The 22,533-nt window shown below is 47.6% G+C and overlaps 1 protein-coding gene across 1 annotated transcript; it reads right to left on the bottom strand.

The window, feature by feature from the left end:
• Positions 1-7,386: 7,386 nt before the first annotated feature.
• Positions 7,387-19,235, bottom strand: LOC142586990 (uncharacterized). The gene is made up of 3 exons (XM_075697859.1): positions 18,531-19,235; positions 15,616-15,865; positions 7,387-7,838 (listed from the first exon to the last, which is right to left on the bottom strand). Exons 2-3 carry the CDS (start codon positions 15,781-15,783, stop codon positions 7,515-7,517), a joined length of 492 nt encoding a protein of 163 aa, XP_075553974.1. The 5' UTR covers positions 15,784-15,865; positions 18,531-19,235; the 3' UTR covers positions 7,387-7,514.
• Between the last annotated feature and the right edge of the window lie 3,298 nt (positions 19,236-22,533).

Below are 22,533 nucleotides of genomic sequence, written 5' to 3'. Positions count from 1 at the left end.
TCTTTGGCACCTTATCCATCCGCGTCGAACCATTATCAACCGCGATGAGAGCCGTATAACCCCTCATCACTTCTTATCATCCTTATCGACTCATTGAATGCTTACCTGTCTGTGATGCGCTACGCGAAGCGCATGAGCCCCCAGAGATCGGTGGCATTTCGGTCGGGGAAGAGAGAGAGAGAAAGAACACTATTTGTCAGAGTTGAGAGCTGATTGATGGGCTCGTCAGGAAAGACAGATGGCCGCCAGGCGGTGCCTGACGGTGACCTCTTCGGCTCGCTCCGCGACTCGGAGTTGCACGTCCGGGCTGGAGCTAAGCAGCACTTCCTCCCAAGGTGAAGGAGAGGCCAGCAAATCGGGGGGAGGGGGGTCCTCCTCACAGTCCCAGAGGATGTGACTGAGCGTAGCTAGCTCGCCGCACAGGTGACAGCACGGACTTACTCTGTCCGGGTAAGTACGAGTATACGTAGGGGTTCGGGAATGTGTGTCTGTAACCTGCGCCAAGTGCTCTCCTGGCGCTTGTTTAGTTTAATGTGTGGTGCGGGCCTATAGTGTGCCGTGTAAGACGGTAGTGTTGGGTTATGTCCTGATGTGAGTGCAGCTAGGACTTCGTTTGAGGTATCCGGTTCCGGCAGGCCCTCCAATCGGCTGACGAATCCTCGCGCATGTTGGTGGGCCGCTTGTTCCCTGGATTCCTCGCGTGTGCCGGGACCCATATATTCTACTCTGTTGTACAGTGACTGTAGGATCTTTAGTGTGGTCTATGTCACTATTCCTCGCGCAAAGTTTGTTTTGGCGGTTTTGGAGTCGCTCATAACTATAACACGTCTGTTGAGGCTACAGCCAACGCAATGGCAGCTGCTTCCGCTTCGGTGGGGGTGACCGCGCGTAGAGAGTTCGAAGCTGCCTGTGCCTTAAAGTCCTGGGCCTGGAACGGCGCAAATGGCGTAGGTGTGGGGTCGATCATAGTACTGGGCTGCGTCGACGTACGCCATGGCGGAGTTGGTCCCATACTTCTTGTGTAGGCCCTGGGCCCTCGCTCTTCTGCCGTCGTGGTGGCCGGCGAGTGTATATTTGGGAAGTGGTTTGATGATGAACACGCCCTTTATGTGTGGTGGGATGGTGGCGAGGTCACTTCCCGTCGGGGACGCTCTGAGGCCCATTCGAGCCAGGGTCCAGCGGCCGGTCTTGCTACCTTGGAGACGGTGAACCTGTCAACTGCGGTGTGCTTCAATGAGTTCGTCGATGGTGTTGTGAACTCCCAGTTGAAAAAGTTTCTCGGTGGATGTGTGTCTTGGTAAGCCGAGGGCTACCTTGTATGCGTGTGGTATAATGCAGTCGAGGCGAGCTCGTTCTGTCTTCTGTAACTGTACGTATACGGTGGTGCATAAGTGAGACGGCTGACGACAAAGGCCTGGAATAGTTGGAGCAGGTCCTTCTGCTTCATGCTTTGCCTACGCGCGCTCACTCTGTGTAATAGTCTCGTGGTCTGGTTCACCATCATCTGGAGCCGGTCAAGAGTGATGCCATTCCGCCGGTTCTGCTGAAGTATCATGCTCTGTACTCGCATGTAGTCGACGTGGGTGACCGGCTGCCGGTTTACGCGTATCGTGATGGGAGGTGGGGTGACTTGTGCTGAGGATCCGGAGGAGCTCCGACTTGTGCTGGGAGCACCCTAGTCCCGCTTTGTTCACGTGTTTACACGACGATGTCGGTGGCATGTTGGAGCGTTTCTTCAAAAGTGCCGTCCGAGCCTTCACAAGTCGAGAGCGTCATGTCGTCGGCGTATATATAGCGTGTGTCTGAGTCCCGGGACTTCATTGAGTTTCGGAGGTAGGGTGCGCATTGCTAAGTTGAATAGGAATGGTGACAAGAATGCGCCTTGCGGCGCGCCTTTGTCCCCGAGCCGGATTACAGGCGAGCGCAGGTCCCCGACCGCGAGCTCGACCGTCCTATCTGTGAGGAACGACCTGATATAGGTTCGCTCGCCGGGTTGTAAGTCGGCTAAGTTATCGAGCACGGCCTTGTGGAGCACGGTCTCAAAAGCCTTACGGACGTCGAGAGTTAGTAGGGCTTTCGTGCTCGAACCACTGTCTGGATGCGAGAGGTCGTGGCGTAATTGAAAGAGGACGTTCTGGGCAGACAAGTGTGCTGGAAAACCGAGCATTGTGGGTGGTGGGAGATCGTGTTGCTGTGCAAAGATCTGTAAGCGGCAGAGTATTACATGCTCCATGAGCTTTCCTAGACAGGAGGTGAGTGAAATGGGGCGAATATTCTCTAGGTTCAATTTCTTGCCCGGTTTTGGTACGAAAACCTCCCGTGCGTGCTTCCACTCGGAAGATAAACGGCTGGAGCGCCAGCACTCGTTCATGTATTCGGTTATTGCTTCCACCGACTTCGGGTCGAGGTTACGCAGCGCCTTGTTCGTAACTCCGTCAGGGCCCGGAGCTGACGTCGTGCGTAGTTTGTGCAGCGCAGACCTCTGCCTCCAAAATATCAGCATCCAGCTGTTCATCGGGAGCTCCGATGTAGTGTGGCTTGTGCATGTCGCTCTCTCTCGGGGTGTTAAAGGGAAGCTGAAACACTTTTCGAAAAAAATGAGTTCTCTGCGGCATTCTACCGTTTTGAGTCCCCTGAACACGAATATCTGGTTCAAAAAGGGCGGAAACAAACGCAAGCGGCTGTTTTTTCAAGAAAACGCGCACCAGCGCCTCAGGGCATCGCGAGAACGCCGCTGTTGCCCGTGATTGGTCGGGGCCGCTGTGACGTCAATCGCGGCAGTCGCCGGCGGTCGGCGCCGCCGCACGCCACCTTTTCAGAGCGTAGCACGCTGTTCTGTTCTGGCTTCATAGCTGAGTTGTAAGCATTATGGAACGTTCTCGCTGTCTCGGACAGCTTGTATTTTCGCCGTACACGTTCGAACCGACAGCCTATACGGAAAACGATGGCAGCAATGGCGGTAACGGCGGCAACGACGATGTTGAGCGTGCCAACAGCGAGAGCTATTTGTGCACCTTCTCGCGCGTTGGAAATCTTAGCTGGTACGTATGTTTTTTTTTTTCATGTAGCTGCACGTTCCAATGACGGGAGAAAAAAATGCGCTAAAGTGTCACTGGGGACTTGCTGCTGGAAGAATGCCGAAGCACTAACTTCTCATTAGATTGTAAACACGGGTGCAATTCCGCGATGTCAAGCACCTTGCCGCTGCTTGTCTAAAGTCTCGTGGTTTTTTGAGTGTTGATACACGATCGCGAACATAAGTGCCACGTTTCAAACCGCGCACATGCAGTGCGTATCATACACATCCAGAGATGGCCAGTGGTATTATATGTGCAATATTCATACTATGGTTCGACGACTTTGCGATTGTGGCTCGATCAAGAATCGGTATGCGTGCTCCATGCTAGTGTTGACATAAAGATAATAAACAGTTTTAGCACCACCGTGTGGTAGACACTATAACTGCAACCGTACGTCGAATGTCACTAGGCAAGCCTATACTCCATTTCATACCTCAGGTGCAACGCTGTGGAAGCTACGCACGAAGTCTGGTCACTAAAATTTATTGCTGCGCGCGTTTCCGTCTATGCTTCGCAGCGTGCCAGCGGCGTTTGCTCGCGGGAGCATGTACGTGAACCTGCCGCGATGGGCAGCTTCGCGAAAGAACATTTTACGAAAATCGCAAAAGGAAACAAACGTGAGCGGCGGCGGCGGCAGATCTCTCGTAGCGTCGTTCAGTAAAGCGCAGGACAGAAAGAGGCATGCCAGCACATGCCAGCACGCCGGTCCGGCAGCTCGGTCGCCGCGAATGACTTCAATATCGCTGGTTCTCTCCTCTGGCAACCACATCACCCGGCGCTCCGGGAAGCGATGGGGGCGTGTCCGCGGGGGTGATTTAGAAAGCGATTTCCGCCCCTTATATTAATAAAACGAAGAAAAAATTCGGAACCGTAAATTATTAGGTCTGTTCTTCCCAATCCCAGCAATTCAAGGAAATTGAAAACCGTTTCAGCTTCCCTTTAATGTAAAGGCTGGCGAGCTCCACCAGCAGCTAGCTCCTCGTCGGTGCCAGGGTATTGATGTATTATAGTTGTGTCAATTTCTTGCGTGCCGCCGACTTGGCGTTGCCGGGATCCCGTAGGTATCGCAGCAGGTGACACGCCTTCCTGCAGCCCAGCTGGCCGTTGAGGCTGTTGCAGATCTGGCCCCACTGCTGACGTTCCAATGCAGAGGTGTGAGCCTTCATCTCCCGTTCGAGCTTCGCTATGCGCCGTTGCAGCTTCTTGTTGTGAGGTTGGCGCTGCCACCTGCGCGTGAGGCTTTCGCGCGCTTCTCACACGTGCAGAAGGCGGGAATCCGTCGATGGCTGCTCTTGAGGTGCCGCCATTTCGCATGTTGTGGAAGTCACGTGGCGGCTCAGCGACCTGATCCATTCGTTGAGATCCGATATGGAGTCGAGTGATGTTTCTTCGCGAAGCTGAAGGAACTTACCTCACTTCGCAATGCGGGCCGTGGCCGCCTTCGCCCTGCTGGCGGCCGTTTCAAAAGTAAGCGACAAAATGTAATCATCCCTGCCGACCGTGTGGCCTGTGTTCTACCAGCGAGTGACCGGTATGTTCTTGCAAAGGGAGATGTCGTGATGTAGCGTGTCTGCACGCACTGTTACCAACCCGTGTGGGTTGTTGTAAGTCGTTCAGGATAGTAAGACCTAGAGCTCGCGCGGCCTCTTATAACCGGGTGCTCTTGTGGTCGAGTTTTGGGTAACCCCACTCAGGGTGTTTGGCGTTGAAGTCGCCCTAAATCGGTAGTTGCGCTCCTTTGGCCAGCAGGGATGGTTTGCGGAGGACTAGTGGAATGTCAGTTCTCTTTTCTCGTGGTGAATTGTAAATGCTGAGGACGAAGAGCGGGCTGTCTCCCCTTCTCCCCGGCAGTATTTCAAGAAGTGTGTGTTGAATTTCTGTGCCCTCATGTTCGTGTTGTGTGGCTGTAAGTTTGCGGTGTACACTCTAAAATAATTTACTCCCTTAAAAGTGAAAAAGGGTGTAAATCTGTCTATAACTCACACCCTCAGGGTGTGAGTTATAGACACATTTACACCCTTTTTCACTTTTAAGGGTGTAAATTACTTTACAGTGTACAAGGATGGCCGCGTTGGAATGAGGCCTGCCGGCCGGTCCTAGCTGGTTGTATAGAGTGTAACCTGGTAGTTTTACGGGAGTGTTCGTCTCTTGGAGAGCTATGATGCCTGGCGCGTCTTGTGTGTAGTCTTGGATGTGAAGCTGCAAGTGCCCCCGCTTAGCGCGGTAGCTCCTACAGTTACACTGCCATACTGCCAGGGTTGTTCGTGGAACCATGTTGCTATGGTGTGGGTGTGGGGGCCTGCCTGGCGGGTTGGTGTTGGTGTGTGGCTGGCTTCTTACGAATTTCCTCTAGGATGTAGCTTTGGCTGGTGCTCGTTGTTTCTTGTAGTGCGGCGAGCTATGTGCTGTGCTTAGCCTGTGTTGCTCCACGGAGCTCTTGAATGTAGTGTGTGTGTTTACCGTATCCGTGCGGAACGCGTGAAATTCCTGAAGATTTGTGTTTATGAGTTGATTGATCGCGTTAAAGCGCGCCTCCAGCTTAGCTTCCAGGGCGGAGACAGCCGCCGTAACGGCTGGCAATGTTCGCTTCGGTATAGAGCGAGGCAGGGTGTGGCTACCTTGCATTTGTTTGAGGTTTGCAGCTGTGATGTCATGATAGTGGAGGCGGTGGAGTATTCCCGTGTTTGTGACGCGGGTGTGGATATCGGAGTGGATGTGTGCGAGGCGAGGGCCCTGTCTACCTTAGCTTTAAGGGGTTGGATATAGCTATTTAATTTAGCTACCTGGGACTGCTGAGCGGAGATTTGGGCTTGCTGGACCGAAATATGGGCTCTCAAGGCAGAATTCTCCTTTGCCATCTCCCTCACCTGTGAACTGGATGCCAGCGGCGCTGGGGGCCCCTGTTGCGAGGCCACCATATTGAGTGGATCTCCAAGGCCTCGGCTGGACAGCCGGCGCCGCCTGCCGAGAGGGATCGGTAGGGGAAAGAACGCCCCAGCGGAAGGCGCACCGCGCAACTAAAGTCCCTAGATTTTCTGCTCTAAATATCTAGGGACTAAAGATCTAGGCATTTGACTCAGTAGAGATACCAGCAGTCATAGAAGCATTTCGTAATCAAGGAGTACACAACGCTTACGTAAATACATTGGAAAATATCTACAGATGTTCTACAGCTACCTTAATTCTACACAAGAAAAGCAGGGAGATATCTATAAAGAAAGGGGTCAGACAGGGAGACACAATCTCTCCAATGCTATTCACTGCGTGCTTTGAAGAAGTATTCAAGCTATTAAACTGGGAAGGCTTAGGAGAAACGATCTACGGCGAATATCTCAGTAACCTTAGGTTTGCCGATGACATTGTTCTATTCAGCAACAATGCAGACGAGTTACAACAAATGATTGAGGACCTTAATATAAAGTGTAAAAGTGGGTTTGAAGATTAATATGCAGGAGACAAACATAATGATGAATAGCCGGGCAAGCGAACAAGAGTTCAAGATCGCCAGTCGGCCTCTAGAGTCTGTGAAGGAGTACGTTTACCTATGTCAATTAATCACAGGGAGCCGTGATCATGAGAAGGAAATTCATAGAAGAAATAAAAATGGGTTGGATCGCATACGGCAGACATTGTCAGCTCCTGACTGGAAGCTTACGATTATCATTGAAAAGGAAGGTGTACAATAAGTGCATTTTACCAGTGCTGACATATGGGGCATATACTTGGAGACTGACAAAGAAGCTTAAGAACAAGTTAAGGAACGCACAAAGAGCGATGGAACGAATACTGCTAGGCATAACGTTAAGAGACAGAAAGAGAGTGGTTTAGATCAGAAAGCAAACGGCTATAGTCGATATTCTGAATGACATTAAGAGAAAAGAAAATAGAGCTGGGCAGGTCATGTAATGCGCCAGTTAAATAACCGTTGGACCATTAGGGTTACAGAATGGGTACCAAGAGAAGGAAAACGCAGTCGATGACGGCAGAAGACTAGGTGGAGTGATGAAATTAGGAAATTCGCGGATGCTAGTTGGACGCTAGCGGGCGCTATAGTTGGAGGACAGGGATAATTGGAGATGGTAGGGAGAGGCCTTCGTGTTGTAGTGGACATAAAATAGGCTGCTGCTGTTGATGATGATGAGACCCTGAAATAATACATTTAAATTATCCCGTGAGTTATAAAACAAAGCTTGTTCTATTAGTTTTTGCAATGAAGCAGTAATGCTCGTTTCGCGAAGCATTTCACTGCAGAGCGACGCAAAAGAAGCCTAATTGCAACGCGGAATTTAGATTGAAAAAGAAAAGGCAGAGAACACCTCATTTCATTTATGTGCAATCATATACACTTGTTCCACGACACAATTGTAAAAAAAACAAACATACAAATAACTCGACAATTCTTAGCATCGTAAGAAAGGCCTCCAGCCACTGCTTTCACTGCTCGCGAGCGGCGACAGGGGGCCCCGCGAAACGGCTGAGAGAGCGCCGCACGTGATTGGTCAGCGCGTGGGGCTCCCCGCAGCGGCCCCTGGCGTCGTCGGCGTGCATCGCGAACAGCACGGCTCCCGCGAATCGGCGCGTGGCGGCGAACAGGCGCGTCGAGTTGGGTCCGAGGCCGGCCTGCCAGAAGCGGTCCTTGTGCACCACGTGGCAGTCGCCGTGCGGCGAGTAGTGGCGCTCGTAGCCCAGCCTGGCGGCCATCTCGCACATCTGCCAGTAGCTTGAGCCGGCGGTGATCTTGACCGCGGGGTCGCCTTCCTGCAACGCAATGAACATTGCCTGCATTTTCCCACTGTCCCGTAGAGCAAGGGTAAGGAAAAAAAAAATATTCTGATGTTATTTTAGTTAGCGCAAAATTATCCCTCCTCCTTTAAAACTCTTTGTCCACGTTAGCCCGTTCATTGACGAGTGTTGCCTACACACAACACACGAGGAAAACAGCTTTCTTGTCGAGTTTCGGCACTGAGTACGAAGTTTCTGGCTAAGTGGTTTCCGCCAACACTGGATGACATGGAGCAAGCGTTCATTGCTGGTTTAGAGCAGGAATACAGTGTACGAGGAAGATGTTTGCCATGCGATTCGCGTTCTTTTGAACGGTCGGTCGGAGCTAGGTGCCGGACCGATGCGATATATCCGGCCGTAGTAGTCTCACGCACGTGATGTAAAGCACATAAAATGTACACCTAAGGTTGGCATACGGCGAGACCTGTCTACACAAATTCCAGACGAAACCATAGGTGGCTTGCAGGCCTGGTTTTTTCCCTACTTGTGCTGAAAAAGTGCCGGCAAAATATTTTTATTTTCATTTATTAGGCTTATTCTCGATGCGTTTCGCCCATTTAGATGATGAATGAATGAATGAATGAGCTTTTGTTATTAATTGACAAGAGACAGTACAAGGGAATATTATAATGGAGGAGGTCCCGAGGTCAAATACTGTAACGGGACCTCCTGTACAGCGTATAAGTAAATATATAAACAACAGTTGCAACAAATAATGTAAAATATAAAAAAATAGCAAACGTAGATTTGGTTTAGGTTTGACAGTACTAATACAAATCAGCTGCACACATGCTCGTAAAAAAGTGTAATAATTATTATTACATTCGACTAACTATAGAATTATAACGCCATTATGAACGTAAATGGATAGTGAGACATGACCCAAATGAACTTTTACTTGTGTAGCGTAACCAAATGTACATTTGGAAGGGAGAAAAAAAAAAAAGGACAACTAAGTGGTTGCAGATGAGAAAATGTGGTCTTTTAGTTCTCGTTTAAATTGAAACAATTTACATGACTTAATAGTACGAGGTAGTGTGTTCCAGAAGGAAACGGACGTAAAATGGATACTCTGCTTACCGTAATTTGTGCGTACCTCGGGAAGAATAAAGTTATTGTTTAGTGCAAATCGCGTAAGATTAGTATTCATTAGCCAAGACTGAGGTATCAGACTGTTGCGGTGAGCGTTATCTAGTTGTCTGTATAAAAACATACCAAGATTAAAGTTAATAAGTTCGTCCAAAGTAAGAATGTTATAGTTATCCAATAACTGTTTGAAACTGAAATGGTTAGGACTAAATGTAGTTATTCTAACAGCCTGGTTTCGTAATACTTGTAATGATTGTAAGTGGGTACGATACGTATTGCCCCAGCATGCAATGCAATAGTTTATATGTGAATGGATAAATAAATAGCATAAAGATAGTAGTGTTTTCTGGTTAAATACATACCGAGCTTTTAAAAGTGTCCTTATTCCGTATGTTGCCCTCTGCCTAACGTTGGCTATGTGTTGACGAAATTTAAGTTAGAATCAAGTTCTACACCCAACTAGCTACAGGAACTCCTACGCGTGATAAGATTATTACCAAAGTAGAGCGAAGAAATGAATGCGGATGAGCGTTGGTGGGACGTGAATAAAATAAATTTAGTTTTACACGAGTTTATATTGAGCTGATTGATATTGCACCAATTTAACACGTTGTTTAAGTCGGCATTAAGTTTCGAAACTAGATTCCCTACACAAATGTCAGAGTTAAAGATAGTTGTGTCATCTGCATAATGTAGTTAGAAGATAGCAGGTAATTAAGCAGGTCGTTAACATATATTAAAAACAAGAGTGCGCCAAATATGGATACCAGAGGTACACCAATGTTTGTTATCATTGATTTAGAAAGAACACCATTAATTCTAACTCTTTGTGTTCTATTCTTTAAGTAATTTTGTATCAAAGTTAAAGCAGGACCTGTTATTACGATAGATTCAAGTTTAAAGGATAAAATGCGGTGGTTAATTTCATCAAACACTTTAGTTAGGTCCACGAACACTGATCCAGCATACATGCCCTTATCGACTGCCATATTTAATTGTTCAGTTAGGGCGATAAAAGCAAGTTCGGTTGAATAGCCCTTGCGGAAGCAGAATTGGAAAGGTGAAAGAATACTAAATTTAGATAGGCACTTAGTTAGGCGCTTTTCTACCAGCCGCTCAATAACTTTGCTAAAAACGGGTAGAGTGCATATTGACCTATAATTAGTAATCAAGGCATGGTCACCATTTTTAAATAAAGGAGTAATTCAGCCTTGTTTTAGTTCTTGTGGGAAGGTTCCAGCATTGAACATTACGCTAATTACACTTGCGAGAACATCTGAGATTAGGTGCTTGATGTGATTCGAATGCATATTATCAAGACCTGCGCTTGCTGTTTCTAAATTTCGTATAATGTTTTCTATTTCCTGTGGTGTGGTTGGAAAAAGGAAGAATGAGTGAGGTAGGTGTCGCATTAAATGGTTATACTGCGTGGGTATATACAAATCGCTGCTACAGAAAAATTCTGTAAAAGCATCAGCAATGTCTTGTGAGGAGGTGTACGCTCTGTCGTTATGAATAATTTCCTTTAAGATATCGCGATTGTATCACCTATTTACAAAAATAATTTATCTTTCATTTCTTACTAATGTCTTTTCTGCATTCTAATAGTTTTTTCTCGTAATAAAGTTTTTTAGCTTTTTTTAGATCGATAGCAAGAAAGTTGGAACATTTTTTGTACCTCCTAGTCAAATTGCCGTTAAATGACCGTAGTTTCGTTTTCTTATAGAGATTGTCTTTTTTCCACATCAAGGCTAGAAGCTTATCTGACAGCCAAGGATTCTGTGGGGACGCAAACTTCTTTTTTTGCACCTCACTTTGCGGGTGTGGCAGTCAAAATACGAATTTAGTACAGATATGAAGAATGAGAAGGCCACTTGTGGATCTTTCATATCTGCTATAGAAGACCAATCAGTTTGGCTCAGTGAATAAATGAAAGCTTCTTTGTCAAGTGTCAGCTTTGTGTAAGTGACTTTGACAGAGTTTTCGTTATTCCGAAAGCGTAAAAATATCAGGTAGTGATCAGTCAGATTTTGTTTCAGGACGCCTGCGTCTGGTGGAGGCAGCAAATATGAAAGCGCATGATCGATCATTGTACCATCCGCAAAGTTAGCGTACCGCGTGGGCACTTTTATTAAGCATTCGTAACTGAAGCTATTGAAACAATTTGAATATTTTAAGGCGCAGGCAGACGAGTTGTCTGCGAGGTTAATGTTAATATCGCCTATAATTATAACGTTTTTATTCTCGTCTGCAAGGATATTCAGCACATCATGAAGCGCGGCGCAGAAATCATTCATAGACGATTAAGGCGACTGATATACACAACCTACTATTAGACTTTTTGTTGTCCACATTAATGAAGTCACTTTTAGGTTCGACCCACACTGATACACAGTCACGTACGCTGAGAAAAAGGTCGTGCCTTCTTTTGTACGTAAGAGTGCTTAAAATATAGATTGCGGCACCGCCATGACAGCTGTACGGACGATTCGAGTATTCTGCTTCATAGTTAGGAAAGCAGAACAGGTTCTTGTCGCGGTCACTTCGCCAAGTTTCCGAGATCCCAATTATTGAGTATGAGAATTGAAGTGTCGCAATCAGATTTGAGAAGTCTGCGTATGCTTCGTGCGTTAAAATGAATGATAGATTTGTGATTATTGGACATATAATTATTTAGCCCGTTAGTTGTAAAATATGATGACATTGTGAATTTGTCTGGTGACGCGATTTGTCAAAGTCGAAGGTAGCTAAGTGATCACAGAAAGGTCTGCCTCCGTGACGGTCCAAATAAACGCGGCTGCCAGTTGTTTTGCGAGCCTTTATTTCGCAGTTGTCAGTCCGTAAGAATGGCCATTTCTTAAATTTCTTTACAGTTGAGTCCTTAGAAAAGAGGGCCTTACTTTCAGTTGTTACGTGGCCATTTACGTATAGCGGCGTTTATTACCGATATGCCAATTCACCTACAGTTAGCCGCGCTTTCTTCGCCTTTGTCACGAAGTCAGGCTTTACCGTTCGCGAAATAAAACGGGCAATGATGTTTTTGTTGTCAGTTTTGGTAGGCGCACGGTGAACCACCTCGAGATCATCTGGCGATACGGGGCAACCACTTTTGTCGCCAATGGCTTGCATCCCCACCAGGCAGTCTTCTCCTTGTGTACAAGGAACACCTTTCACCTCGAAGTTGTTCAGCCTCGAATGCTGTTCTAGACCCCCCACTTTTTTTGTGAGCCTGCTGCTGCTAGCTTTTAGAGCGTTGTTTTCAGCTATACCAGTGCAACCTATTCATCCTTCATTTTCTCTACCAGATCGTTGACGAATTCCACACTGATCACCAAATTATCCATTTTTGTTTTTCATTTGAACAACGTCTAATCCCGAAGTGCTAATTTTTAGTAAGAAGTTTTCATACATGTCATCAAGAAACTCGGAACTCGGATTCTCAAGCTTAGATTCAAGTTGCCCCACTCGTATTGCGAGTTCGGCGTTTGAGGGCATTGCGCTCTGGACAACAGAGCAAGGTTTAGGCGGCACAAGAAAAAGAAGGTTGCAGTAAAATAGTGAAGCTAAGTTCAGTGGGTTCTCGCGCAGATAAATACGCTCCGCAGAATTCTGGCAGCAGCTGCGGTGACAAAGGCAAGAGATAATGAGCTTCTGACAAACCTGCAGATGCAAATTAGCTTGGTTATTGCGCGTGCTTGCTGTCATGAAAAAATGTGACAAAAAAAGATGAAAAATAAATGTTATTTTCGGGTATATATACATGTGTCGTAGTTATATCGTATACAGCTAAGAGAGTATAGAATCGCGCAAGTCAACAAATTGGTGACACACGAGCAGACTAGACTGATTCGGTGATGGGGAACGCCAGAGTGAGCAGGTGTAGGAATGATTTAACGGTCACTGTGAGGTAATGAATCGTGCAGCACGGTTTCGCACGGCTTAACTCAAGGTATATCTATTGAGTAATCTTGTGGTGGCTATTGTGGACATGGTCAAATTCCGCCATATTGTCCAATCCGCCATCTTGTTAGCTGTGATTGGACCACAGAGCTGGTACGACCTCTCTGATTGGCTTAATATGCCGCCATTGCCGAATTCAATAATAGGAACACATTTGACAACGTCCCGAAGAGCACACTCGGTTACCGTTCCAGATGGCCTATAGGCATTCTCTGAGTTTTGTGCGCGCGAATGTTGCGTGTATCGGTATACGAATTAGTTGGACTCTAGAGGATTCACGCACTAAGGAATGGTTGCGTCATTTTTCATTAAAGAAAACAATAAATAGCAGCAGAAGTCAGGAAGTCATGCTTTCTCGATCCCCCACATTCATTCTTTTACGCTTTTGCATCACGTGTTAATCGAGCAAACGGCCAGCGCATCCTTCTAGAGTTTCCGCATTGCGCGTGGATCAGACCGAAGTTGAATTTGTTTCTGTTCTTGCACGTAATAAACGGCGCTACAATCCTACTATTTGTAAAGTACTGCACCACCCTAGATGAAGTTTGTCTAATTTAAAACAAAAAAACCACATCTACAGAATCAGGTATCTGAATTTTGATTGAGGGCCCCAATATTTATTTAATAGGACGATTTAGCTCGACGCCAACTTCAAATTGTCTATTCAGATATATGTCAGATGCAAAAATGCTGCCATTACACAACCGCTCAAACAATTTGGATGAAGCATGTTGCACTAAAGAGAAAGGTAATAACTCTACTGACTTATGAAGCAGAATGATGATTTAGGGTCTCGAAGTTACGAAATTACAACAACAACAACAACAACAACAACAACAACAACAACAACAACAACAACAACAACAACAACAACAACAACAACAACAACAACAACAACAACAACAACAACAACAACAAAACCCAGTGCCCTTCCACTCTGCGAAGAAGGATGACCAGCGAATCTGTGTATGTGGGCCCCTTCATGGCGAACTGCACCTCCGCCACAAGTAGGCCCGGCACTGCACTATCTTCGGGATCAGCCCACGTATAGGGAGTGCTTAACGCCTGCTTCACCAAAATATTGTTTTTCAGGTTTTCCGTACTTATACCGTACATATAGACTAACGTACATTGAGTCATATCTACAGAAACAAAAATACAACAAAACTTGAAAGGACACAAGGTTGGTTCATAACAACGTGAGATTGAACGGTCTCCTGACATCGAAGTAACTCCATTCGCCATTACTTCTATTTTCTTAATGACTGTCAGGGACATTGGCAATCTGAAGATTAAGAAAGAGGGAGTCCTATGACTTTTACAACAAGCAGCAACAACGAATTCAGGGCAAAGCAGCTTTGATTGTGTACGCAACTTCATAGCAAGTTCGCGGAACACTTCGTGCACCATAAAGAGCCGAATACGATGAAAATGCCTTAAAATCCGTGACGTCGTACTGAGGCAACGCACTGAGGTTGCTGCGGGAAACTTGAGAAAAAAAAAATAGGGTAGGCTGTATCGTTGAGGCAGCCGCAGTGGGGGAACGCGAAATGTCTTCTACGTGCTGCAGAGGATGAGTGGACGTTATAGGCTACGGAAATAATGTTAACGCGCGTGACATTTATCCATGCATTACAAAGCTTGCACGCTTAACTTGCGATACAGTCAGTTGGGGGTCCTACGGCCTATTCATGCAATCGTGCTCGCTTCCTAGTCGCATAGTGGGTCCACCGTGGTCAAAAGCGCCGGGCGCGGATTGGCATCCCTCTTTCTTGCTTGCTTCCGCGAGACAATTCACGTCATTTCTGGGCCCTATGTGTCGACCGCGGGGGTGCCATAGCCGAGCAACCGTAAAATTTCTCGATCGAATTGCAGACATATGTCCATCCTTATATACTCGATCCTGACGAGCACATATTTGAGTTTGACGAATTACGTCTACTATGGCCGAGTGAGCTCGCTCAGGAGCATATACAGCAAAACTATGCCTCTCTGAACGCCGAGCGAAAGTTTGGCTCCGATTACGTCACGCGTGGAGCGACAACGGCGCCATCTGCGCAAGCGACCCATGCGTGATCGAGTAATGGCTTCGTTCCTCTACAGGACCGCACCAAAGTAAGGCGCGTGTATGCTATACGGTTGCAAATATATTTAGGGCGATAATACTGCGTAACGTGTTTTTTGTTACATGCGGCTTTAGCAAGCGAATAGATTGTGCTCACCCAACTGAAAGACGGTTCGCGTCAAAAAAAGAAGCTTAAGCATGATTTTCTTCGGTAGGAGTCAACGTTCCCCAGCTAAATGAACAAAAACAGTGTTTTGAATTAATACCGTATACACGGCTCTCTAGACTGATTTATTTGTTGCTCCTTAGAGTCCCTTTAAAATGAGTTACGTTTAACGTCTTTTGGGACGTGTCAAGCAAGCGTATGTAGCTTTTAAAAAGCCCGAAATGACCATCCGGCGTGCATACCGGAAAATGGAATTGATTTCAGTAATGTAGAAAGTTGGGCTAGTTGGTGATTAATCGTCACGCCTTGCTGGTGAAGCAGCGCACTGGCACGGACACGGCGAAGACACACAAGCAGCGAGGTGTCGTGTTTTCTTGTGTGTCTTCGCCGTGTCAGTGCGCTGCTTCACCAGCAAGGTATGACGAAATCGATTTCGTTTCGCCGCGGTGCATGCAGACGCGATCGCAACGTACGTGGAACGCGCCGGACGAGTTGAGGAAGTAGCTGGTCGCCTCGCAAGTGACGCTGAACAGCAGCCGGGGCGCGAGCGACCGCTCAAAGTCCGGCAGCGCCTCGTTCACGTCGGCCAGCAGCCGCGACAGGCTCGGCGCCCTCGTCGCGCCTCCCAGTGCGAACGGCATCGGGCAGGCGGCTGCGTCCGCCGGCGCCGGAGACAAGTCGTGCGTGCGCAGAACCACGACGTCCTGCACCAGGGACAGCACGCTGCGCGGCGGCCCCCAGCCACAACCCCAGACGCGTATATAGCGTGTGACATGGCTACATGTAGTTGTTAGGAAGCGAGGCGTTTCTGATGTTACAGACTTCGGATAAAACGGACGTTTCTTGTCGGATTATCGGGGTCCGTTGTAACAACAGTCAACTGTATTCGCTTCTCCAAGGGACGGTACCTTGCGAGGAGGCACCATGACGTGTATCAAAGAGTAAACACAAGTACCCAGACTATACCTGTCGCGCACATCACGTCTCTTGACCCGTGGCACACTAGGGACCACACCCGTTGTCACCACACCCGTTGGTTGGCAGAATAAACGGAACTCACTGAGACTCACTGAGAAAAATGTTTTTTTCTTCTTCTTCTTTTGCGTAGGGCTCACTCGCACGACTCATCCACACCAAAACTCTTACTCAGCCGGGCTCACTCGATCGGACTCAGACTCACCAAACTTCTACTCAGCGTGGGCTCACTCGCACTCCAACTCACGAAAGTTCTACTCAGCAAGGGCTCACTCGGAATCAGACTCATCAAAGTTCTAATCAGCCGGGCTTAATAGGACTCAGGCTCACCAAGATTCCACTCAGCAAGGGCTCAGTCAGACTCGTATTTCACTCGAGCTCACTCGGACAAAAACTCAGGGTACAAAGACTCAGACTCATACTCAGTATGAGTATGAGTGAGCTCAAGTGAGTCGGTTCATGCGCGAGTTTGACGACCTGAACCTACAACCTCGGTCCCTACCTGCAACAATGAAGTTATCTTTTCTTCTGCTTTGATTTCCCTCTTTTTACTTATTTTCTACATTTCAATTTCAACCGCATCTATTTACCCCTACGCTTACATTGGCTTCATTGCCTGTACTTTATGAGGTTACTCGTGTAAGGGCCGCATTTTAATTTCGCGCGATTTTGGCGGGACCGGGCCATTTGGCCGAACTTTTTTCCGTCTACGAGTTCAGCGAACTTGCTTGCTTTCCCACGGAACTTCGGTGCCTTGCGAGCTACTACGTAGGAACAACGAACAGCCGGTTGTGACTGCGCATCGGACGTCAGAGGCCAAAGCTAAAGGTCTCGCCATCTAGTAGCGGCGCGCAAAAGTACTCTGCGCGCGAGAGTTCACTGATGTGCGCGTGCGGCGTCCGCACCGAATGCAATTGCTTCTCAATTCAAAAAAAAAAAAATTTTTTTACCAAATTTTGGGCTGCTTAGTTTGGGGTGCGGCCCAAACTAAACGGATGCGGGCTCTACTCGAGGTTATACGGCACTTACTACCACCGACTCCTCTAAAGCTATATCCTCGTGCGACCATTTTTCACGTTGTAAGGCACATTGTCTTCAATTCTTTTTCAAGTTATAATTCTGAAACGGCTACGTAATCCAGAATATAAAGTTGGATGGGAGTGCAACTGTAAGAAAGTGGTCTAGCCATGTTATTGCCGCCAGGGGTCTCGTGAAAATGGACACTAATTTGATCACTAAGTCACCGTGCCCAGCCTCTTGTACCTGCATATCTGGGTTTAGGCAAAGAGAGCGATAATAAACCTCATTTTAAGAGGAAGCTTTAGCTCGGGTGCTCCTATCTAAATACATGTAAAAGCAGAATTCGTTTTTCTCGGCAACCACTGCACCAAATTTGACGAGGTTTATTGCGTTTAAAAGAAAAAGTTAAAATCTAGTGACTGTTGATTTCAGATTTCAGGTTTCAGATAGGTCGTGAATTTTTTATTAAAAATTGGCAAAAATCAAAAATTTTCAAGAAACGAAACTATCAAGTTTACAACTCTAACTCAGCAACGGAAACTGATAATACAATTCCGTGAATTGCATCTAATAGTACATCTAAAGCGGACAAAATTGATAGGTTACACATGAATGTCAAAAAATATAGCAAAATGAAAATATAGGTTTTGCAGAACCCTTGTAAACAACGTAACGAATTCACGTAAGATATAAAATGACGTATCGCATTTGTCCGCTTTCAATAATCTGATGGATCTCGTTTACAGAACCGCGATATCTGCTCTTGATGCAGAGTTATGAATTTGTGAACTTTGTGCTTCCATTTTTTTCAAACTTTCGAATTTTCGAAAGTCTTTTTAACAAAATTCAGCACATAAATAGAAATTCCACGACCAACAGTCACTAGAATTTCACTTGCCCTCTCAAATGTAACAAATTTCATTCAAATCGGTCCAGGGGTTATCTCAGAAAAACGTTTTTGCGTTTTTACATGTATTTGAATAGGCCGCGTCGGAGTTGGGCCCGAGCTAAAGCTTCCTCTTAATAACCACAATCCGGGTTCGCCCGCTTTGTTCTAACTTGTCGTCTGTCTGTCAAGCTCAGCTGTGTGATCAGCTCGAGTACGGCCTGTTCCTAATTGGAGGCAACGAAAACCAGTTTTTATATTAAAACCTGAGGACATTAATTTATTTCACCCACTCGGTAACACTGCTGTTGGCACCTAAACGAGGTATACCAAAAATAAAAACAATAAAAAATGGCAGAAAAATAAAACGAATGTTCCCCGTTCGCAGCATATATAACCAGGCAATAAGAAGCAACTTGAAAAACGATTATGTTCTTCATCTGCCCACGACTGTCGGGAAGATGTGCTGCCTATATACGTGCAGGTGTGCGTGACCGTCGCGTATACCTCTTGATCGACAGCGGCCCGTCGGGTTGATCCTTGTGGAAGGAGACCACGGCCGACACGAACAGGCCGACCTGCCCGAGGTCGTCGCGCAAGCGCCGAAAGTGTTCCAGGAACTCGGCGTCCGAGACGGTGGCCGTGGGGTGCGACCGGTAGAAGAACAGGAAACCGTCCAACTGCTTGGAGTGCAGCCACGTGGTCGTCAGTGCGCTCAGTTCGCTGGGAGTCGAACCCCGGACCTGCACTCGTGCGGCGCATTGGTTCCTTTCACTGATTATGGACGGCTTCCGGGTTTGCCCCCCTCAACATAGCCAGCTAAATTTATCGGGCAATAAGCACAAGGTTTACAACCTGGTGTTAACAGCGAAAAACTTACACAGGGAGACGAGACGAGAAGACGAAACCACGAGCGTTCGTGGTGTCGTCTTCTCCTCATGTGTCCCCCTCTACGCTTAGCACTGTTAACACCATGAAGGAAAACCGACAAGCCCAAGCTGCTAATTAAGCAAGGTTTAGAGTAAGGCCGTAGAAGTTCAACCTTGTTGACAAAAATACTGAAGGGCTTCGAAACACAATCGAGGCGCTTGTGTGCGCCTCTCCAAAGGCTTCGTATCGTGACTTCTGCTGCGCTGCCCTTCCTACACTGCGCAAGTCGCTGCTCCATACGGGTACACGCACGTGAGACGAAATACTGATTGACAAAGAAGAGGTAAGGCTGACCACACACGGAAAACTAGAGCGCCATTAAATAACTTCTGCTACACCCTGCGTAATTGTCTGGCGCGCACTTCCTTCTTGCCTGGTTGCAGAAGACCGCGGTCGTCTGGACGCCGTCGCCGAAGAGAGCGTAGAGCGGCAGGTTAGCGTGGCCTCGGCGCAGCGCCGCGGCGAACGCGTCCGCCCCGTCGGAGCCTTCGTCCTCGACTCCCCGGTAGCGCACCCCTCTCGCCGTCAGCTCTACGCAGCAGTAGAGCACAACGGTGCATAGCGGCACCGGCACGTCTCGGAGATGGTAGCCGCGCCGGCCGGGCTCGTACACGCACCACAGCTGGCGACCGCCGGCGGCGGCGGCGGTGGTGGTGGAGCCGCCATCGGCTTGGACATTGTCGCGACGCCCCCAGGAAGACTTGGCGCGGGCACGTCCGTCGGCGTAGCGGTCCGACACTCTGGCCTTCTTCTGCAGAGCGCATACGAGTCGACCGAGATAACGTAACACTGTGGACTCTACATGGAACAAATTTATCCCGACATAAACTAACCTAATCAACAATAAATCTTGGGAATATGGCCAAGATCTTCCAAGGAAGACCCGACCCGCTGAAGACGAGTCGCTGGCGCGTCAGTCCCGATGCCGTCTGCCGCTCTGGCGTTCTGCAGAGCGCATATGAGTAGTCCGCGAAGACGTAACACCGTGGACTTTACTTGAGAAACGTTGGTCCTAGCATAAGCTAAACTAATTAGCAAGAAACCTTGGGGCTATGGCCAAAAAGAGATCTACGAAGGCATGTAGGCAGGATCACTATGGCGATTTTCTTTTTTAGGTATACGTGACCCTCAACGAAATTGGCGTCGTAGTCTGCCAGCCACCGAGACTTGCGATGTTCTTTCGCTAAGCAATTTGAAGCTTTGCCGTCCTTACTCAATATGTTTGCGCTTGAACGGATGATTTGTCTGCCTCATTCTCCGCGCTTGCATGCCTGTTACCCGTTTGTGACATCAGGGCAAGAGCGGCAGTGATAGTATCAATGGCTTTAGAAGGGTGTTATGCTTTAGCTGACACGCTAAGCTCTCGGATAGTGAGAATATTTTTCAGTTCACAGGTGCCGCTTCTCTTCGTCGAGTGAAAACCGATGCAGCCAAATATTTTACAACACATAAACACACCGCAGCTGATGATGCACGTCACATATTTGCGTAGCCACGAGAAATTTCCCCATACTGTAGTTACCGCTACGCCGAAAGGCTGTCACAGTGTTTCTTCGACGACCTTCCGTGAACTGGCGTCAGGCAAATTTCACGGAGAGCGAGATAAAACATCTCCAAATCGTTCCGCAGCACGCGACAGCAACACATTCAAGCAGCGCCGCTGCGGCTCACATAAGCCAGAGAGGAGGAAAGGCTCGCCGCGCGCCCTTTCCTCCTCGCCCGATGAAAAGGTGTATGCGTATTAGAGGTTCGATTGCGCAACATTTGGACGACACGCACGGAAGAGAAACACACACTTCGCGATACATGGCTGGCACGGAGAATCTGCCTCGTGCGGTACATTGCGAACGGAGCGAGGTGTGGCGCGTCTTTCTCGCTGACCAGGAGATCGCGAGAGCCCGCGCGCGGATGACGCCTGTTGGGCGCGATTCCCAGCAGCCGCCGCCATGCCCTCCTCCTCCGCTTTCCGCCTCGTGGTTTCGCTGCACCCTCCTCTCCGCATTCCTCGCGTCTTTCGTCTCCCGCTGCGCTCCGCGTTCGCTTTCAACTTTCGCTGGGATCGTTCGCTCGGTTACGCCGACACTCGCCGCGGAACGGGCGCCTAAAGGAGCTGCGCTCTGAAAAGATAGATAGGACCTCTGGAAAAATAAAAAAGAAAGAGCTTGGTGGCGCAGCGCACCGCCCCGTTTCGAAGGGGACGCTCGTAGCATCCATCCATCCATCCGTTGAGAGACGTGCCGTAGCTTCTAGGGCGCTGCCCCTTCTTGCCCAGCAGGAATTGCCTTGCGTGTTGCGTCGCGTCAAAATGTCGCACCCGCGTTTATGTTTGAACACCAACCGAGGAGTCCAAGCGCAAACGCTGAACCTTGCTATCGCTGTCAATGCCTGATTAACGATTAACAAAATTTCTCAAGTTAACTTTTTAAGTATTCGCTTGGCGGCACATAATGCAATTCACGAATTGTAGACTGTTGAGTTGGCAAGGCGTTTGTACGTATGCTTGAGAGAGAGAATAAACATTTTTATTGGGGGAATGCAGCTTTGGAGAGGCGTCCTCATTCCAGAATGCCTTAAGCTCGGGCCGCGTCCTGGGCCCTCGCAATCAGTCGTTGCTGAACCTCGAGGTCGGAGTTGGCCAAGGCTCTCTCCCAAAGCTCGTTGATGTGGTAAGGGTTCAGAGGATTTAATGTTGCCGCTCTGCAACCCCCTACTATGAGCAACCTGTGAGCAACAATTTTATTGGAATATTTTTGTTAATCAGTGTTTTATACATGTTGATTTCTTGCGCAAGTAATCTCTGCCGCTTCTAGTAATACAGTTCAAGCACTACAATTATATTTGCCACAGGCTGTTCCTCAAACGTTCTAAACAAAAAGTCTAAATAGTCTAAACAAAAAAGAAAAAAATGTCTGTCATTCATGCTCTACGAGCATTGTATGGTGCTAAAGTGCCTGAGGGACCCGGGCTCTGCGCAGAAGCGGCATTGAACGAATTTTCAGAGTGACATAAGTTTTCCAAAGTGTGCGACGAAAGAGATCGGCGTTCTAGTTACTTTTGCGCTTCAATGCATAAAAGCGCGTTTTATTAGAAAACTAAGTTTAAAAACTGTGCACGTCTTGCCGCAAGTTTGATGGCGCGTATCTTAAAAATCCAGGGCCACCTTCAAAATTTCTTCCAAGTGGGTATGCCTCTTAAATTCACTGTCTACGATTCGTAAATTGCAATATGTATACTGCAACCTGTGAGCAACAATTTTATTGGAATATTCTTGTTAATCAGTGTTTTATACATGTTGATTTCTTGCGCAAGTAATGTCTGCCGCTTCTAGTAATACAGCTCAAGCACTACAATTATATTTGCCACAGGCTGTTCCTCAAACGTTCTAAACAAAAAGTCTAAATAGTCTAAACAAAAAAGAAAAAAATGTCTGTCATTCATGCTCTACGAGCGTTGCACGATGCTAAAGTGCAAAACCCATTAGAAAATCCATAAGACGTGTTAATGATCATGCCAAGTAGAACCTGACAAATTTCCTGCATCACCAGGATGGCAGTCTATCTAGCATGTATGGACTAGAACG

This window comes from Dermacentor variabilis, chromosome 7 (assembly GCF_050947875.1).
Source record: "Dermacentor variabilis isolate Ectoservices chromosome 7, ASM5094787v1, whole genome shotgun sequence".
NCBI lineage: Eukaryota > Metazoa > Arthropoda > Arachnida > Ixodida > Ixodidae > Dermacentor > Dermacentor variabilis.
This window is presented reverse-complemented; position numbering and strand designations above follow the sequence as displayed.

What these genes read in the sequence shown, in the direction of transcription:
- LOC142586990 (XM_075697859.1), bottom strand. Translation starts at nt 15,783, where the DNA reads ATGCCGTTCGCACTGGGAGGCGCGACGAGGGCGCCGAGCCTGTCGCGG. An exon ending in ACTCGTCCGGCGCGTTCCAC is followed by an intron (nt 7,839 to 15,615) that starts GTACGTTGCGAT and finishes ATTGCGTTGCAG; the next exon opens with GAAGGCGACCCCGCGGTCAA.